At 28.6% G+C, this 18,893-nt stretch overlaps 4 protein-coding genes across 9 annotated transcripts; 2 read left to right on the forward strand and 2 right to left on the reverse strand.

Annotated features, from left to right (window-relative positions):
• The first annotated feature begins 261 nt into the window (after nucleotides 1-261).
• On the forward strand, nucleotides 262-1,033 carry mRpL42 (mitochondrial ribosomal protein L42). The gene has a single exon (XM_015523227.2). The coding sequence runs from the start codon at nucleotides 514-516 to the stop codon at nucleotides 865-867; it is 354 nt and encodes a 117-aa protein (XP_015378713.1). The 5' UTR covers nucleotides 262-513; the 3' UTR covers nucleotides 868-1,033.
• Nucleotides 861-4,301, reverse strand: Cdc2rk (cyclin-dependent kinase 10). The gene is made up of 10 exons (XM_015523228.2): nucleotides 4,076-4,301; nucleotides 3,807-3,973; nucleotides 3,370-3,442; nucleotides 3,033-3,213; nucleotides 1,953-2,155; nucleotides 1,724-1,885; nucleotides 1,499-1,661; nucleotides 1,289-1,410; nucleotides 1,090-1,216; nucleotides 861-1,003 (listed from the first exon to the last, which is right to left on the reverse strand). The coding sequence occupies exons 1-10, from the start codon at nucleotides 4,089-4,091 to the stop codon at nucleotides 994-996; spliced, it is 1,224 nt and encodes a 407-aa protein (XP_015378714.1). The 5' UTR covers nucleotides 4,092-4,301; the 3' UTR covers nucleotides 861-993.
• Nucleotides 4,302-6,232: 1,931 nt separating this feature from the next.
• Uba5 (Ubiquitin-like activating enzyme 5) lies at nucleotides 6,233-8,796 on the forward strand. Its single transcript, XM_015523194.2, has 7 exons — nucleotides 6,233-6,758; nucleotides 6,831-6,966; nucleotides 7,332-7,528; nucleotides 7,596-7,782; nucleotides 7,859-7,986; nucleotides 8,053-8,261; nucleotides 8,344-8,796. Exons 1-7 carry the CDS (start codon nucleotides 6,607-6,609, stop codon nucleotides 8,586-8,588), a joined length of 1,254 nt encoding a protein of 417 aa, XP_015378680.2. The 5' UTR covers nucleotides 6,233-6,606; the 3' UTR covers nucleotides 8,589-8,796.
• A 268-nt stretch (nucleotides 8,797-9,064) lies between these two features.
• Nucleotides 9,065-18,074, reverse strand: Eb1 (microtubule-associated protein RP/EB family member 1). Of its 6 annotated transcripts, none has more exons than XM_015523234.2 (7): nucleotides 17,924-18,074; nucleotides 15,463-15,636; nucleotides 13,970-14,076; nucleotides 11,756-12,008; nucleotides 11,531-11,619; nucleotides 11,311-11,460; nucleotides 9,065-9,238 (listed from the first exon to the last, which is right to left on the reverse strand). In XM_015523234.2, exons 2-7 carry the CDS (start codon nucleotides 15,620-15,622, stop codon nucleotides 9,176-9,178), a joined length of 822 nt encoding a protein of 273 aa, XP_015378720.1. In that variant the 5' UTR covers nucleotides 15,623-15,636; nucleotides 17,924-18,074; the 3' UTR covers nucleotides 9,065-9,175. The 6 variants fall into 6 exon arrangements, with proteins under 6 accessions (XP_015378720.1, XP_015378723.1, XP_015378716.1 ...); XM_015523237.2 differs by lacking the exon at nucleotides 11,756-12,008 and adding an exon at nucleotides 13,477-13,711 and having other exon boundaries at nucleotides 17,924-18,068; XM_015523230.2 differs by lacking the exon at nucleotides 17,924-18,074 and adding an exon at nucleotides 17,553-17,917.
• Nucleotides 18,075-18,893: the final 819 nt, after the last annotated feature.

The raw sequence follows: 18,893 nt of genomic DNA on the forward strand, positions 1-18,893 counted from the left end.
AAAAGAAAATTGTTTGGTGTTGGCGAATCAAACTATCGATCGGCAAATACGAAATTATATTTTTCTCAATCGAATTTGTCAAGGATCTATTCTCTCAATAGTCTCTAAAGCTTTCTCTATCGAGTCTCGATCATAATTTATAGTTCATTGAGTAATTTACCATCCGTCTCTCAAAAAAAATAATAAATTGAAATTTAATTTTTTTTTAGGTTAACAGGTAACCAAGTAATTGTATTTTAGAAATGTGATAAAATTTTTTTCTGATAACGTTTTGCTCATTATTGGCTATTGGACAATGGACATTATTAAGTTTTGCATTTTATAATTTTGGAGCTTTACCTTTACGTTCAGCACCAGCATAGGCATTAATTTAGTTTTGTAAACGTTAAATTTTTCTATTTCGTGCTGACTGCTGAGTTATCACTGGCCGCTACTAAGTGATAACTGCACTATTAATATTTTATTTTTGAAATACTTTGTTTGAATTTCTAGTTTCTAACATAACGCCGGGACATGAACGGTTTGCGATTTTCCAGACGATTAGCCAGCAGCGTGTCACGCTTCAGCAAGAACGAACGTGCCATTGTTGTCACTGATGACGCATCTACCATAGTGTGTTACCATCCGGAGAGTTCTTTCCCATACGAGTGTACCAAACCACTACCAGTTAACAAGGTGCAGGACAACTCAGTGTTGAGAGTTCAAAACAAAGACTTTGTGCACGAAGTATTCAGTAAGCCCAATAATGAAATAGTGCAGCAAGAACTTATGAAAATGACGTACACCACTAAACACCGTTGGGTACCTCCCAAAAAATGGAAAAGACAGTTCGCTCATCAAAAACTTGTAGACAGAGAATATTTATAGTCTGATTTAATTATGTTTATTTTTAGTATAGAATATACAATATAAAATTGTTTTTTGATGATTTTTTGAATAAAAATTGTATAATATCAAGGATTAAAATTATAATAAGTTGCAAAAAATGTTCTTTTACTTCCAGCTGTAAAAAATAAAAAACATTTTTTTATTATTTATTAATAATACAAACTACAGTCATGATTAGTAGTCTTATATGCCAATAGTCACCTTAATAAGTCCGTTAAGGATGGTACAACTGGGGGAATAGTTTGACAAACTTTTGGTTGATTTGATGGTTTTTTAAGTTTTAAATTACGATGTTGTGGAAAAGTAGGCATCAACTTAGGATCAGATGCTAAAAATGAAAATGTTAGATTACATTTAATACGTGATAAATTATGAAAAATATGTTATGTAAAATAATTACGCAGTGGAGGTTCAACAAAATAAGAACTTTGTAGACATTCTTCAGCTGTTGCTCTTCTGCTCGGTTCATACATAAATAAAAAGTTCAAAAGACGAATCCCAGCGTCTGACAACCATGGAAATCTAAGTAAAAAAATGTATATATTTTTTAGAATATTAATACATTTAAAAAATATATTTTTAAGCATATATATTTTGAAGTGTTAAGTACTTTGGCCTAATATTATTGTATGGTTGTGGTCTCAATGTGAAATTTTTCAGTGCTGGTAATGAGTCGATTTCTGGCCATATTGAAGCATTAGGAGTGCCAAGAAGTTGACATATCAAATCAAGTTGATGTATCTCTGTACGACCAGGTAATAATGGCTTGTGAACTAAATTATTAAACATATAAATAATTATTAACTGTTCTGAAACAATAAAATAAATAACATACGCAAAAGTTCAGCAAAAATACATCCAGTGGCCCACATATCAATAGCTGTTGTCAACTTAGGAGATCCCAATAATACTTCAGGAGCTCTGTACCAAAGTGTTACCACTTTAGCGGTCATTTTTTTTGGTGGCACACCAAAAAAACGAGCCAATCCAAAATCAGCTAAATACAAAAAAATATTAACTCCCAAATTTAATGAATACATTATATTCAATTAATTTATATTTACCTATTTTTACACATCCTTTGTCAGTTATCAACAAATTAGATACCTTGAGATCACGATGAATAATGAAATTTGAATGCAAATACTTAAGTCCTTTCAAGAGCTGTAAAAATATACATTTTACTTGAGACTCAGTAAACGCAGTAGCCATGTTATCTAATAAGCTGGATAAATCGTGTTCGCAGTACTCCATAGACAGAAATATACTAAAAAAAATAATGTCATGAAAATATATTATAATTAAAATCAAAATATAATACTACAGATATAATATTAAGACTAAACATTTGTAAGATTATTTCATCTGAGAATACAGAGTATAACAAAAAACAAATTATTTATTAATACTAAGATAAAAAATTTATTTTTGAAGTACATTATTTTCAAAACAATTCTAAGTAGATAATATGTAAATATGGTTTTTGAAAAAATCTTGATTGTAAAAAATTGTCAAGTAGTTAATTTTTGCTAAATAAAGTTGATTAAGTTTTTAAAATAATCATAAAATATCTTATAAAAAATTTATACTTTTTGAATTTTACAATCACAATTTTTCCAAAAACCAGTAAGACAAATTGGTTTTTTTTTCATTTATTTTCAGAATTAAAAAATAACATATTATATTATACGTATAGCACAAGGCAATATATTATAAAAAATAAATAAATAATGGCAAAAATAAAAATTATTTCATTTTATCAGGTTTTTCTATTACATTCTGAATATAATAAATAATTTAAAAACTGTATCAACGACCCAATTTGATTTATTATTATATTCAACAGAACTCAATGAAATTACCAATATCAATATCAGAAATTTTAAATTAAATGGAATCGTATATTATAACCATGTTTGTTTAAATTTTAATAAAAATGTTCTTAGGTATAATGTAAAATTTATTCTAAGAACAGATTATTTCATTGTATAAGATTAATAGTTATTGAATCATTTTTAGAATCTTAGTAATTTGTTCACAATTAAGAGTTGTACATTCTCCAATTGTTATCATAGTACAAAAACACGGAATTTAATGAAAAATACAATATAAGTAATACAATCATGTTTAGTTAAAATATTTACCTGTCTAAACTTCTGCCCACTAAAACTTCTTGTAGGCGAACAATATTCTCATGATCACATTTCAATAATAATGATATCTCACGAAGTGCACTCATCGGTAATCCTTCCTTTTCATTTTCCATACGAACTTTTTTCAATGCAACAATTTTTTCCACGGGTGATTTAGAATCCTTTGCACGATCTTATGAGAAAAATAAAATAAAATCAACTAACAAAATACAATGTACAATTTTCTGTTACTTTAACAGTCAGCCAACTTAGTTTATGGTTAGTATACAAAGACCAAATCAAAAACTAAAAAAATTATGAAAATGATAAAATAATAAATTTAACTTACATACAACACCATATGTTCCTTCACCAATGCGATTCAATTTTTCAAACTCAGCAACAAATCGACAACGTCCAAGCTAAATATGAACAATCATTCAAATTAAATGTAGGTAAACAAAATAATAATGAATATTTCTTAGAATTACGCGGACACCAAAAAAAAATGTTTAAGCTTCAACTTAGTTACATACACAATTTGTTTTTCTTTAACCGTCTTAAGAATTCAAGTAAATTCTGTGAAAATTGGTAAGATACTGAAGAATTATTCAGTTGAAGGCACAGCATGAAATAATCAACCATATATGGCTTACAATACTATCTGTTGTTAAATAATTAAACAAGTGTTTGTGCATTATTTCAATTTTAAGTAAGACAGAACTAATCGGATCGTATATGAGGCGCTTATAGGTGTTTAAGGTATAATGTTTGTATACTACTAACAAGATCTTTTTCAGGAATCGACATTGGTTTTAGATCACGAAAAGAATATAATGATCCTGAAAGCATTACAGGACCAGTAGGATCATAATCTGCCAATACTTGTTTTGATTTTTTAATGCCTCCACTTTCGACAGTTTTTTCTTTTTTGCTTTTTTTCGAATGTTTCTCTAAAAATGACGTCAAATATTAAATAAAACAATTGATATTAACATTACGATTATTGATTTGATTACATAAAATTCACTAAGTAAATTTAGTGTAAAACGCACTTTTAGATTTTCCCATATTGATCAATGGACTGTTTTAACTTTTAAATGTAAATTAATATACAAACGATAACATCCAGTTGTAACTAGTAAATCGTGCTGATGACAAATACAAGACTAGATATATATTGTGATTTTTAACGTGAAATGAAAAACTAAATATTTATTATTATGGTAAATAATAAATATAATTCTTCAATTCAGAAATCAGAATGCGGATCCGGGAAAACATAAGCATATCAAATATTAATTGACGTTCGGGACAAAAAGCCGATTGTTTGGACTTGTTATCACCAGAAAGCAAGTGTGTCCGTAGAAAGGAATAAAATTACCGGTTTCACGATGTATATAATTAATTCCATCTTAAATTTAAATCAATTTTATTATTTTAATAATATTATGTAGCAAGCTATATACTAACTTAATTATGTATATTAATATAATAATATGCCAACAAATGATTTGTGTTTATTAATTAGTAGTTAGAATCTAATATATAATAAATAATAATATTGCTCACAATTTATTCATAAGCGTACGCATAGCAGGGTATAACCACAGAACAATATAATAACATGATCTGAGATGCAGCATTTTTTTTTATATGTGTATAATATAAATACACAAATAATAAATATCAAAATTAGATCTTTTTATAAATATACAAATAAAGTTATAAGTTCTCAAACATTGTTTTTTTTTTTATTTAGTTGATAAAAGTATTATTGGTTAGTGCAATAGTGCTAGCAATAAAAAAACTACAGTATACACATGACACATAAACTTCTTCGGGATCTTCCCTATGCTTTCTGGGATTTTGATAATTCTCTTACAAAAAGAGAGGTTAGTTACTTACACTATAATTTGACTATACAGTCTGGCGCGGATTCAGGGGGGGGGGCTATGGGTGCTCGGCACCCCCTGTCATCTAGCCACCAATAAAATAAATTTATGTTATAAATTAAATTATTTGTTATTTTTCAAAATAAAAATAATAATAACATCGGTGCTTTTCGTTATCACCGTCACATACGACAATAATAACTATTATTGTTAATTGTTTTCGAAGTCTACTCGTATGTAACGACACGCGTCGACGGCGGAAAGCATCGATAACAATTATTATGGAAAAAAAGTTAGCACTAATAAATCAAATATTAAATGGTAATATTTAAATAAATAGTAAGGTGTAACAATTTTTTTTTTTTTAGCACCCCCTGTTAAATTTTTCTGGATCCGCACCTGTATACAGTAGTTAACAGTTTTCGTTATGTTTTAGGCAAATTTTTTTGACGTACGTCGTACACAATATCGCAAGTGCGAGTTTAATACTATTATAGCCGTAGCAACGTAGCATCCATTTTTAAAGTCTTAAGGACTACCTATGAAGGGTTCTAAAGCAGTGAATTCCAACTTTTTTTAAGACTATTACCAATAAATCGAGTTGGATATTAGCGGCGAGAACCCGTTTGGGGCTTTGGGCGCAGTTTAAAAAAGTTACCTGAAAATTTTTAACACGTTTAGGTGTAAATCTAAACTATATATGACTGTACAATTCCGTCAACACTCGTCACTCATACCAATTTGTGAGATTGTATAACAATAGGTCAATAGAATATTATACTTTATTTTTGATATTTCAAATAATATATTATAATTTTTAATATAATATACACTTTTTCAAATTAATTATTTTATTAACACAGTGGTTGATGTTGATGTAGTATATACCTACTGAAAGTTAAATAAACAAAAACAAAAAGTTATATTACAAATAATAATAAACTTAGATAAAAACCAGAATGAAAATTATTAGCTGTCTTCTCAAATAGTCAAATATTTAAAAAATATTTTTATACATTTAACATTTAAGCTTCGATGGACCATGGGACATGGATATGAATGATATGATAAACGATTCCGGATTCACGTGAAACATTTTATTTTTTATTTTTATTAATATTTTCCGTGATTTTAATTTACCGGTCTTGAATTCTGATAAAAACGACATAATATTATATTTGAAGGCAAGAATAATTTAAGAAAATATCGTTAGATGGCGTTGATACCCGAAAAGTTTGTTACAAGTAAGTAAGTTGTATTCCAGTACTTGTTTTTCGCAAACAATTTGAGATCCACTGAAAGTCTGAAAACGAAATGTTCAAACCACCGAATCAAGGTAAACGTTATCGGGTTCTCCAAGTCTATGCCCAAAGGTTTTGTACATAAATATTATTATTATCGCAATCGTCGTGTCCGTTACGTCTTATCAGCTCGACGCGGCACTGCGGTAGTTATTTCGTTATTTGTGACACGCGTAATGTTCTGCTCGATACTTTTTTAATATATAGTTTGATCACGGAAGGTGTGTAGTAGTGAACGCCGATGTAGTACAACTTTTACTTTTACGTTCGTTGTTTAGCAGTTTACCAATTTACGCTCTGTAACGCCTTCGCAGACAACGTTTCACTTACATCAGTCGAATTTCATTTTTTTTTTTTTTACTCGTTTGCGGTTCTTGACAGTCGTGCAAAATGTCTCTGGAAGATGTGGAAAACATCAAAAAGCGCATCGAGAACTTCAAGAAGACTCTGTTGGAGCTGACCGAAGCGCCGGCCGCACAAGTGACGGCTGAGCACAAGATCCGCGAGATGTCCGCGGAAGTTGTCGATTCGAACCCGTACAGGTGAGTGCGGGCGTCTGACGTATATATCCAGATGTGATTATTAATATATATATTATGGTACGACTCTTTCAGCCGGTTAATGGCTCTGCAACGAATGGGCATCGTAAAGAACTACGAGGACATCAGAAAATACACCGTGGTCGTGGTTGGTGTAGGTGGAGTCGGCAGTGTCACCGCTGAAATGCTCACCCGTTGCGGTATAGGAAAGGTAACATTCGATAGGTTTAAAAAAAAAAGTACAACATGTTTTTTCTCTCCAATCTACATACATCATTAGCACTTACCAAATTTATTTTTTTCAAAATCAATTTTGTGTTTTACTTTTTCATATTTTCATATATGATATATTATATTCCTAACATGTATGGGAAGTAAAAAACCTTGTGAAAAAAGATGTTGTATAAACATGGATAAATTTTCTTATGTTGAGTTTGATTTTAGGCCAATTCCTTAATGTTGAAGCTAACAATACATTTTAACACAAATTGACTATGTTGTACGTTGGTCTAAGAATGAAAAATAATATTGTGGACATTCACTTTAGAATTTGTTTGACAAGTATAATGTTTTCAGTTAGTACTGTTCGACTATGACAAAGTTGAACTAGCCAATATGAACCGCCTATTTTACCAACCGTCTCAAGCGGGTCTAAGCAAGGTTACTGCAGCATCTATGACATTGTCAAAAATTAATCCAGACGTTAAGATTGAAACGTACAATACAAACATCACACTAACCACCCATTTTGAAGAGTTCTTGAACGTCTTAAAGTATGATTCAATTATTGTTTATTTATGACATAAAAAATTGATTAATACTTATTTTGTCTTTGATTAGGACTGGAGGAATTAATGGTGATAGAGTTGATTTGGTATTGAGCTGCGTAGACAATTATGAAGCCCGAATGACAATTAATACTGCATGTAACGAATTAGGACTAAACTGGTTTGAATCGGGTGTTAGTGAAAATGCTGTATGTGGACACATTCAGTATATTGTGCCAGGAGAATCTGCTTGCTTTGCAGTAATATATTTGACATAAACTTCAGAGTGAAACTTTTTATTATTAATTTACTGTATTGTTTTACCATGATTTTTAGTGTGCACCTCCATTGGTTGTAGCTTCAGACATAGACGAAAAGACATTAAAAAAGGATGGAGTCTGTGCAGCAAGCTTACCAACGACAATGGGTGTTGTCGCAGGATTGCTCGTTCAAAATGCATTAAAGTAAATTTTACTATTTTCTATCAAATTGGTTAATGTGAAATATTAATGAGAGGATGTATTTTTTAGGAAATTGTTGGGTTTTGGAACAGTTTCGTGGTACTTAGGATATAATGCTTTGACTGATTTCTTTCCTAGCATGATGATTAAACCAAACCCAAATTGTAGTGATAATTTCTGTTTAAAACAACAATCAGAATTTAAAAATAGGGTGAAAGAGGAACCTGAATGCACGAATGTAGATGAAGATATTGTTACTCACGATAGTAATGAATGGGGTTAGTATTAAATTGCATTATAGAACATGTTATTCTCAACTTATTACAATTTGGTTCTTAATATTTAAAATAAATATTTCAGGGATAACGTTAGCAGAAGATGAAACAACAGCATCCAATAATACATTAGAACCCGGTGAATCAATAAAAACTGTAAATGCAAATCAAAATGTAAGTATAAAGAGTGATGAAGAATACCTATCGCTAAATGATGGAATAGAATTTGCTTATCCATCTGCTGATCAAACAGCTCCAAATGATGAAGCCTTAGTGAAAGAAACAGAATTAAACGTAGACGATCTTCGAGAACAATTGTCATTGCTATGATTAAAATTTACAGTTTATGTTTAAGAAAATGTTTTTATATTACCTTTCATAAAGCCATTTGTAATTTAAAATTTTTTCTATTAGACCAATGTTAAAGTATGTTATATTTGTTCATACATAAATTCCAATTTAAGATACTTAATAATAATTTAACAAAATATGTAATTTATGTTTCATAATAGTTATAAAAACAATTGTGTGATACAAATTATATTTTACTTTTTTCTTTTTTTGAATAAGTTTAATTGAATATTTAACAGGCAATTTCATTGAATTATAAATTATTATTCCTAAATAAATATATATATATATATATGTAATATACGCATATTATATATCATAAATACAAACAATAATTAATATTTAAATTTTAAATGATGGACCGCTTATTTAGGTTGAGCCATGGTAACGGTCATCTTTAAATAATTATAAATAATACAGAAACAAAAAAAAAGTTAGAAAGAAACAGTACACAATTTTGAACATGTGCCTTTAGCAGTTTATTATATAGCGTAATGTAAAATATAATAAATATCATTAAAAAAAAAAATCATAATTAAGTAAAAAAAATTAAATAAGAGACTCTATTAGTAAGCTTCATCATCATCATGATTGTTAGTTTCAACCTCTTCTGGAGCAGCAAATCCTTCCTAAAATACAATGAATTATGATATTTTTTTTTAGAACAGTCGATTAATTAATTATTTATTGTTAAGACTAGGGGCTTATAAGAGTTTATATGTTTATCAATAATCATTCAAAGCATAGTTAAATGTTAACTTCTCCCAGGAAACATAACGTCAAAAATCTAGCCACCAGACTAGGTCTCTTGTTTGCTGGGTGTGACTGGTCTACCATATAAACCCATGATAAGTAATTTTGAAATTTGTTTCATAATACTTGGAGTTTAAAGCGATAATTTATATATTACATATTCAGTTCTTTTTTTATCTTTAAGTGCATATTTTGAAATAATTGTATTTTAAAAGCATATTTTATTTAAAAATTATAAAAAATTGTAAAATAATGGGTAACATAGAGAATTATACACTATAAACTATTTATTATGAATTTCTATAAATTGGACAAAATTAGTTAAAAAATTAGATAATCTATTGATTAGGTTACTCAATAAGGAATGAGCCGAAAGTCACTTTAAAGTTCATGTCTGTATGTAACTAAACTATAGTCTCATCAGTCATCACTATACCTAAATATTTTTTAATTAATCTATTTTTTCTTAAATGCAATGAATGTACCTAACCACAATAACTCATAATTAAGAATTAAACAATTATTTTTCTAAATATTTTAATACTTAAAACTTAATCATTATTAAAGATAACTGAGTTACTTGATTAATTAAGTAAATATGTAAGTATAGTTATTTTTATTTTTAAATTTGTAACTCATTTTTAACAATTGAAAATAGTCTTTATAATATTATGTTACTATTAGGGATGGGTCGTTACTAGAACCGATACAAGATATCGATTTTGAAAGAAAAACAATTCAAAAAAAAAAACCTACCAAACAGCATAGTATATTTCACTAATATTTTAAAAATTCGAAATTGGAATACAATATATTTTAACAATACCATTTCTAGTCACAGTGTCGTACTACAACTAGTCAGTAGATACTAGACTAGTTATTACTTCTGAGGTTATCAAATGGTAAATATTAAAAATAAACATCTTATATCTATTAAGTAATTGTTTATTATCATTAATAATCAATGCTTTCACTTTTCTAGGTAATATTTATGTTATCGAATATCGGTTTTATTATATATTGATTGATGGTACCGGCTCATGATTTTTTTTCAAAAATGTTTTAATATTACCATATATTTTTGGGTATCAGTTTAATATCGGCAGCATATATCGGAGCATCAGGTATCAGTAAAATGTGGCATTGGTCCATCCCTAGTTATATAGCATTAATTTAAGTATCAAATAGAAGTTAAACTATACATTATATATTACCTAACTGTCAAACTAAAATTATAAATCACAGTAGAATATCGTTAAGTTGCTTTAAATAAAAATATTATTAAGACAAATAAAATAAAAATTATTTTTTTCAAAAAGTCTACAAAAAGAATTAAATTTTTTTTCTGCCATTCAGGAAAATTGTGAAAAATGATACAACAGATATCACTAATATAATAAAATTATAGATTGGATTATAATTACTATACCGGTTTTTCACAGACAATAACAAAACTGTCGATCAACAATGCGAGTTGTGAATTTTTATTATTTATAGTTAAGAAAATCAATTTATCATTCAATTTTAGGTTGATTCATAACAAATTCAATACATAACTTGTTAACATTGAGTTATATTCTACAGTGAAAATTGTACTTATACATTTTAATGTATTGTGTCTTGGTGGTTTTAATTAGAATTACATTGTAAGGTTAAATATATTTTTGGAATGTCCAGTGAAATGTTTTTAGCCAAGATTAAGTGCAGAATTCCTTTAACAAAATACTTGAAAAGAAGCCAAAATAAGATTCTAAAAACCTAAGAGTGAGTAATTCTGTTATTTTAAATCAAAATTCATAATAAATTATGTAATTGAAGATATATAAGATAATATAAACCCAAAGAATGATTTGATCGTGATAATCAATATGAAAACTTAAAATTATTTATCATACAATATTAATATGCATTAACAAGTATTGATAAAAAATAAAAAGCGTTTACATACCTCAGTGGCATAAAGAATTTCCAATACTTTAGAAAATAATGGATGTTCACTTTCTTGTTCCTGACATATTACCTCAATGTCACGTAATTTACCAAAATAGAAATCGCGTTCTTTTTCCAAACCATCAACTGTAACTCTCAATTCACTCATCTACAATCAAAATAATTAGATACAAATACTTTTTTCGAATTAAATAGAACTGTTTTAAGACTGAACTTGCCTGTCTATTAAGTTCATCAATTTTATGATCGCCTCTATCACGCAGATTGGCAGGTGCTGCTGGTCTAGTTGAAGGAACACGATTAGACACTAAAAACAATTTCATAAATTAAATAATAGTAAATACAATATTAACTAATATGAGTCAATTTGAAAAAAAAAAAATAAAATCTAGCATAAAAAGCATTTTGGGAATTTGGGATAATTTCGAGTCAAAAATACGAACTATTGCTGTTACTCGCGGGACGGAATAAACGATTTTGGGTTGTGGCATTTCTAGGCGGGACTGCCGCAGATGGTTTTTTGACAGGACCTGCTCTGGCTGCTGCACCGGCTGCTCCCATTCCCTCACCACTGCGCGCACCTACTGGGTCGTAATCATTCATTTGGTAATTGGTATCAAAAAACTTTTTGAACCATTGCAAAAACTCGAAATTATCCTGAAAACGCCCCTTGACCAGCCTATCTATAGGTACTATCTGCAAAATAAAAATAAAACAAAATGAATGAAGTTAAAAAAAATAAAAATAATAAATTAAAAACCACTTTTTGACTTGTTAAGCTTTTGTCACAAATATTCAATATCAAAATTATAAACATGAAGAAAATAATATAATTAGCGTATTTTAATCAAATGATGAAATTAACAGCAGATAAGAATATTGGTGACCAAACAAAAATTAAAATACATTCATTATTCAATCTAAAACAGCATAACAATAATTCTTAAGGTTCCATAAAGATATTTTGGAAAAAAAATCATGAGAAATCAAAAATAATTGAAAAACATTTCATTTAAAAAGAAAATTTACTACACTTTGGTCTGAGAGAACATGCAGATTCTATGCATCTCCCTGCAATCAAAACTGGTTTTTTTATGTCCGGATGTCACATGGAGATGTAGAAAAATGAGTTAGGTCGACCCAACACAATCTCTCATGGAACAGAGTATAGTATCAATTTTAGTTAGTTTTTTTGTTGTTATAAAATATATCCGTTAAGAGTATACTACACAACTATCTGTTGTTTCCGTCTATAAATGCATAACATACCAAATTTATGCTCAGATCACGTTTAGCTACATTAGTTTAAAAATTTGAGTGAGTTGACCTTTTAAGAAACTTGATGGTAAGAACATTATGTGCATTTGTATGGATTTTTTAAAAGATAGTTAAATTTTTTAGCAAGTTTTTCATATATTATAGTGTAAATAAAAATGATCATAATTCATAACTGAATTATCATAAAAACCCACGTACAAACACAGATAATGTTCTAACCATTATATTTCACAGTAGGTTGATTAACTAAAAATTTTTAACTAACAGAGCTAAACGAGATCTGCTGAATGTAAATTGGTTATGTTACACACTTGTATGAAGAAGACAACAAATGGTTGGGTAGCGTCCTCTTTAATATAAATATTTTTGCCTTTGATTTTTAGATGAAAAAAGATATTATTTTCATTAAAATGTATGGGATTCTAAAAAAATAGTAAACCATACATAACCTATAGTTCTTTGTTAATTATAATATTATGACTATTATGTAATATTCTATTCTTTAAAAAAAACTAAACTACAAATAGAAAACAACTAATTAAAAAAAATAAAACTTTAAATACCAATAATATTCTATCTAAAATATGACTTAACTATGAAGAAAGATTTATACATTCCGTATTCAACAATGTTGCTATTATTCTTTTGTTTCATAGAAAAGAGGTTTTGTAAAAATTAACTAAATAAAGTCTATAACATTATTAAGTATCATTATATGATAATAAATAATATAATATTATTATATCAACATGCAGGAATAAATATTTTTAATAAATATATATTGAACTTTTACTTTTTGCAAATAAAGATTAAATCTAAATTTTGAAATTCACTAATTTTATAATCCTGACTAACAAACACACAAAAATTGAGCATTTATGAATACCATGTCCATAGGACGGGCTTTTATAAGCGCGAGCAGCTTGTGGTACACGATATGGTGGAGGTGCTTGAAAACCACACACTTCTGCTGCACCAGAACCAATCATAACACCACCACGAGCATCAAGGCCATCATAATCACGTCCATCATAATTAGCATCAAAGAACTTTTTGAACCATTGTAAAAATTCGAAATTGTCTTGGAAACGTCCTTTGATTAAGCGATCAACAGGTATCACCTGTAAAGTAATTTTTTTTCCATCCCAATTGTGGGTAAATACAAAACCCATAACACAACACCCAAGGTATTATAACTGTTACACAGTATATTATAAAATAATGAAAATTGATAGTTAATAGAATAAACATTATTGATTCTACCTACATTTCATCTAACCTTTTTAGTAAAATGATGACTTCTTAGTAAATTAAATAGTTAAAAATTAATTTTGTTATTGCCTATACATTGTAAAATTTTAATTTAAGTTTCAACATACCTTATCAACTGCCATTTTTTTAAATGCCCCTTGGAGTATTTTAAAATTTTGTATATATTCATGTTCAAGATTTGTTCTAAACTTGACTCGTTTCATTTGGACACTACCTATAAAATCAATAATAGTGAATAAACAATGATGAAACATTTTTATAAAAAGTTTATATAATGTGGGATCATACACTATTTTGTGTGATTATGTATCATGAATTTTTTTTGGAAACAATAATATAAACTTTAGAGATTAGAGGTTTATAAGCCTATTATAGTCTTAGTTACTCATAAATGTATAATGAATTTTAGTACTAAATCACGATTTTAATAAATAACTAGATATAAAACGGGATATAAAAAAGGACCTACAATAATTATCAACTCTAAGTTTATTGTTAAGACATGTTTATGATGATTTATGAAGGTCAAATTTATATTATAGCATATAAAAAAATGAGAGAACCAGTCTTTTCATTTTCAATTTATTTTAAATCAATTATAAAGTAAAAATCAGTAAAAATATGTGATAGAAGAAAATAATTTTTCTGATTAACAATATTTTCAATATTGTAATAAATTATTAAAATATTTAAAAAATGTTTATTTGCCCACAATATTTTTTATACATTAAAAAAGTTAAAATAAAAATTTTATGACATTGTTTTATCAAACAAAAAAGTTACTCAAAAATATTTTTAATACTTTAAAACTTTTGTTCAATACTTAAATTAATGGATTTATATAAGGTATATTCAAGTTAATAAAATTATTCAATCACAACAATTATGGATTTAAAATTTTTACAATAACTAATACACCAAATATTAAAACAAAATCTAACCAATATTGTTTTGCTTAAAAATTTGTTCATAAGATAGTGTTAATATAAAAATTACAAGATAATGAAAATATTTATTTTGTATATTAACTGTTTAATGTGTTAGGATTTGACGAAATAAGCCATAAAAACCAAATTGTATGCATATATTGCCCTCAAAGCTACAGTGGATAAGTAATATGAAATTATTCTTATTATCAGTTATTATTTTAATTTATGATTTTCAAATATTATGAATATAATTAATTTTTATACGAAATGTATGTTTTTAATAAATATATGAAGTTAACATAAATTTTTGTTTTATTTACAGATGTACACATAATCTTATGAATCATAATATACCATTTATTCTTATTTTACAGATGGGTAATCCAAGTTGGCTGATTGAATTGACCAATAAATAGGGTCGTTAAACATTTAATTGGTAGAGCATATAAATATAGGCGGATGTGAAATGGTGCATTTAGGTTATTCTCCACTATTATTTAATATACCTTGTAATATAATTGTTTACAATTTTAATACATTATAAACTATTCAATATCTACAAAAAAAAAAGAAGAAGCTGTAACTAATGGCCTACGAAGCCAGATTGTAAAAAAATAGATCAATAAAAAAAAAACTATTCAATTTATAGTTTAGTAATTATGATCACTCACCAGGAAATAACATATCCATAAATTGACAGTAAGCTGCGCCAGAACATAGTTCTTCTATTTTCGTAAAACTTGCAGACAAAGTATCATTTACCCATGCTAACATGTCATGACGACTGAGGTTATCAGATGTCACGTTAGTTGAATATACATTTATAGCCATATTTGATTGAGATTCTAAAATAATATAACATATTTTTATAATAATCAATATTACAGTAATATAGCTTGAACATTCCTAATATATAAAAAGTACTTAATTAGTAAAAAAAGTTTAATATGGTGAACTACTAATTCTTTTATATTCATCGATACACATAGAAAACAATGATTCTATATTAATATTTAAATTAACTGCTATAAAAATATTAAGTGGTTTAAACTAGTTAAGTAGGAGATCCAAGATGATTCTCATAATAATCAATTTCTTAATTGCCTATTAAGTCCCTACATACTGTTATTCTTAAAAAACAACTCCCACTTATAATTTTAATTTTTTTTTTTTATTTAAGATTGAAACATATTGTTGGATAATTTATAGCCTTATTATACAAATACAAATATTAAGGTAAGGTATATAAACAAAATATTTTCCTTATGTACTTAATTTGATGAGATATTTTTTCAGCAACAATTTTATTATTCAATTAATCTAATTTAAGTAGGCAAAAAAAAATTATTATTTTAATTTCTAAAATCAACAATAAATAAATATTAAATACAACATTGATTCCTCGTCGTTTATTATCCAAAAATAACTCTAAGATGCAAAAACAGTTTTTTACTGAGCAACTACTAGGAAAGTACTTATAGAAACTTTCATAAATAATTAAATAATGATATTAAATAATGGCACTAACAGTAAGTACACGCTATTTATTTTTACTCTAAATCTAGATTAATTATTATGATTTCAAATAAAATACGATATGTATGTATTAAGGATTTTAAATTGATGAAAATGTATGGTTACTTGCGCTAATTGGATACTGGAACTATGTAAAACGAGCAATTACCGAACGTGATAACGTATTTAATTTAATAATATCGAATACAAAATATGGTGACAAATGATGACGACCGTCAGCGTTAAAAATAAATCCGTTGACGACAAAACGAAATATTACCATATATGCACTATTGAGTGAAACAATCGGCCGATTAGGAGGTAATGTTGAATTGCGGGTAACAAACAGATCGGAAAAACCTTGAAAAACGGCATCCAATAGATTTAAGGTTATAGCGGTTTGTCTACCTATAATCTATATCGTAACGGCGCCAACGAAAGCGATGACGAATTGATGATGATAATATTGATAATTATGAAACAAATAATGATAATAACTAATGGTAACAATAAAAATAGGAACGTCTCCGAATAGTTGGGCGTGCTGAGACAACGCGCGACAATCACCAGTACGACGGGCGGCAAACGTTTAACGGCGAAAAATCGAACGTTGGAAAATTGGTAACTAGAAAGTGTTTGAATTGGTGTCGACACGCACACGCGCGATGACTATTTTCGGCCGTTTCACGTTCGACAAACCGTTTTGAGCCCGAAACGATAGGAAATCGACCGTTGCACATCGGCAACCAATTAGGATTTTTATGTCGTCATCGACCACGGTGCCGTCCGAGTTGAAAATGTAAGGGTCCGCGGTACCCACTGGAAAACATCACACGTTTGAAGTCTGGTCAGGACTTCTGGGGAACGACTTTATGGCCTCATGGGACATGGGGATACTCGATGAGATTTAATTTCTAATGAAAAATTATGACCTTTACGGTTCGCAAGGGAATACGGAGGGCGACTGCACCATCCCCACCAAGATTACGTGGGAGAACGGGTAGGGTATCGTGACGTACGTATGGAGTGAAGCAAACGCGGATACGAATAAGGTCACGTCATCGGGCGCCCGCGGGGAGGTACACTAACCGTGCCCAATTGCTATATAAGGAGATGTTTCCGTTAAAACAATCGAGTAGATACCGTAGATTGATGGTTGTTGATTAACGCCTTTTCAGAAAGACGATAGCGGATAGCGGGGTTGGCGATTGGAGACGAAGACGATATCGGAACGTTGAACACTTACCTGCTGAAACGACGACCCCGTCGAATGCAGTTGTCCAGTCTCGTAGGGTAATTTATTTATCGTTTGATCAGTGTTGATTTCTAAATTATTGTCCGTGTGCTCGAACGCTCGAAGTGCTGCAGCCGCAGTTAAACTTAAACTGAGTCAGTGACCAGTGTGTTGAGTGAGTGATAGAGTGATTACGACTGACGCGAAAAGCAAAAGTGATAACACAAACTATGTGACAGCTAACAGACGCAAGTGAGTCGTGACTGAGCACTGAACGTCTGAACGTCCCCAATTCCCAATCGAAGCGCACGAGCAAGACGATATTAGTTACCGAATAATAATAAAAAAAAAATTAAATGAAAAATTGGAATTTTCCCACTCACCGAGTAACGAATTATGATGGAGACCGTGATGAAGGATCTCGGCCACAACGACGGCTGCCGATGAATATTTTTTCTTTTTGTGGTAGCGCAATTGTGAATTGATACCAGTTACCAGGTAAATTGCTGATCGCGAAGGACACCTCACCTAAAAAACCGGTCAACAAGAACAAACACAACCACAACAGCCAACTCCAGAATATGGTAAACTTCATGCCGAAATATGATAACAGGAATTCGAGTATTTGGATATCAGTTGAGCCAACATCAAATTCCAAAAATCTCTAGAAAATGTATATTATGGTGTTGAGGATTACATTTACTTATTGTATTCTAAAATTCAAAACTTTCGTATGTTGTACTTGTAAGTTGTAACAACATTCATTATTTAAAAAGTATCTAAAAAATATTTTTTTACATAGTTTCAAGTTGTTAAAAAACCAACGTTTTTCCTAAAAAATTATATCATTAAATATTTTTTTATCCTAATCACTTTTTAAGTTTTTACTTTTTTGAATGACAACAGAGTTTTAATTTCATATTCCAAAGCAGAACATTTTTCTAAGTATTTTGATTCATAAAAATCGAATTTAGGACGAGTAGTTTATGACTGATAAATTATAAGTAGGTAATTTAAGTTTGGACAAACATTTTGCGGGGTAACCTCATACCACTCCACTCTGCCAATCTAAACTTTGAATATCTATTATAATTCATAAATCATAAACTACTAGCGCTAAATTCAATTTTTATGAATCAAAATACTCAGAAAAATATTCCGCTTTGGAATATGAAATTAAAACTCTATGTTGTCATTCAAAAAAGTAAAAAACTTAAAAAATATTTAAAAATATAATGTTGTAATAAAAATGTTGGTTTTTTAATAACTTTAAACCATGTAAAAAAATATTTTGAAAAAATTAAATACTTTTTTAAATAATGAGTGTTTGATAAAAGAATCACCCTGTATATG

The sequence above is a fragment of the Diuraphis noxia genome, unplaced genomic scaffold (assembly GCF_037042655.1).
Source record: "Diuraphis noxia isolate RWA-SAM2 unplaced genomic scaffold, SU_Dnox_SAM2 contig0003, whole genome shotgun sequence".
Lineage (NCBI taxonomy): Eukaryota > Metazoa > Arthropoda > Insecta > Hemiptera > Aphididae > Diuraphis > Diuraphis noxia.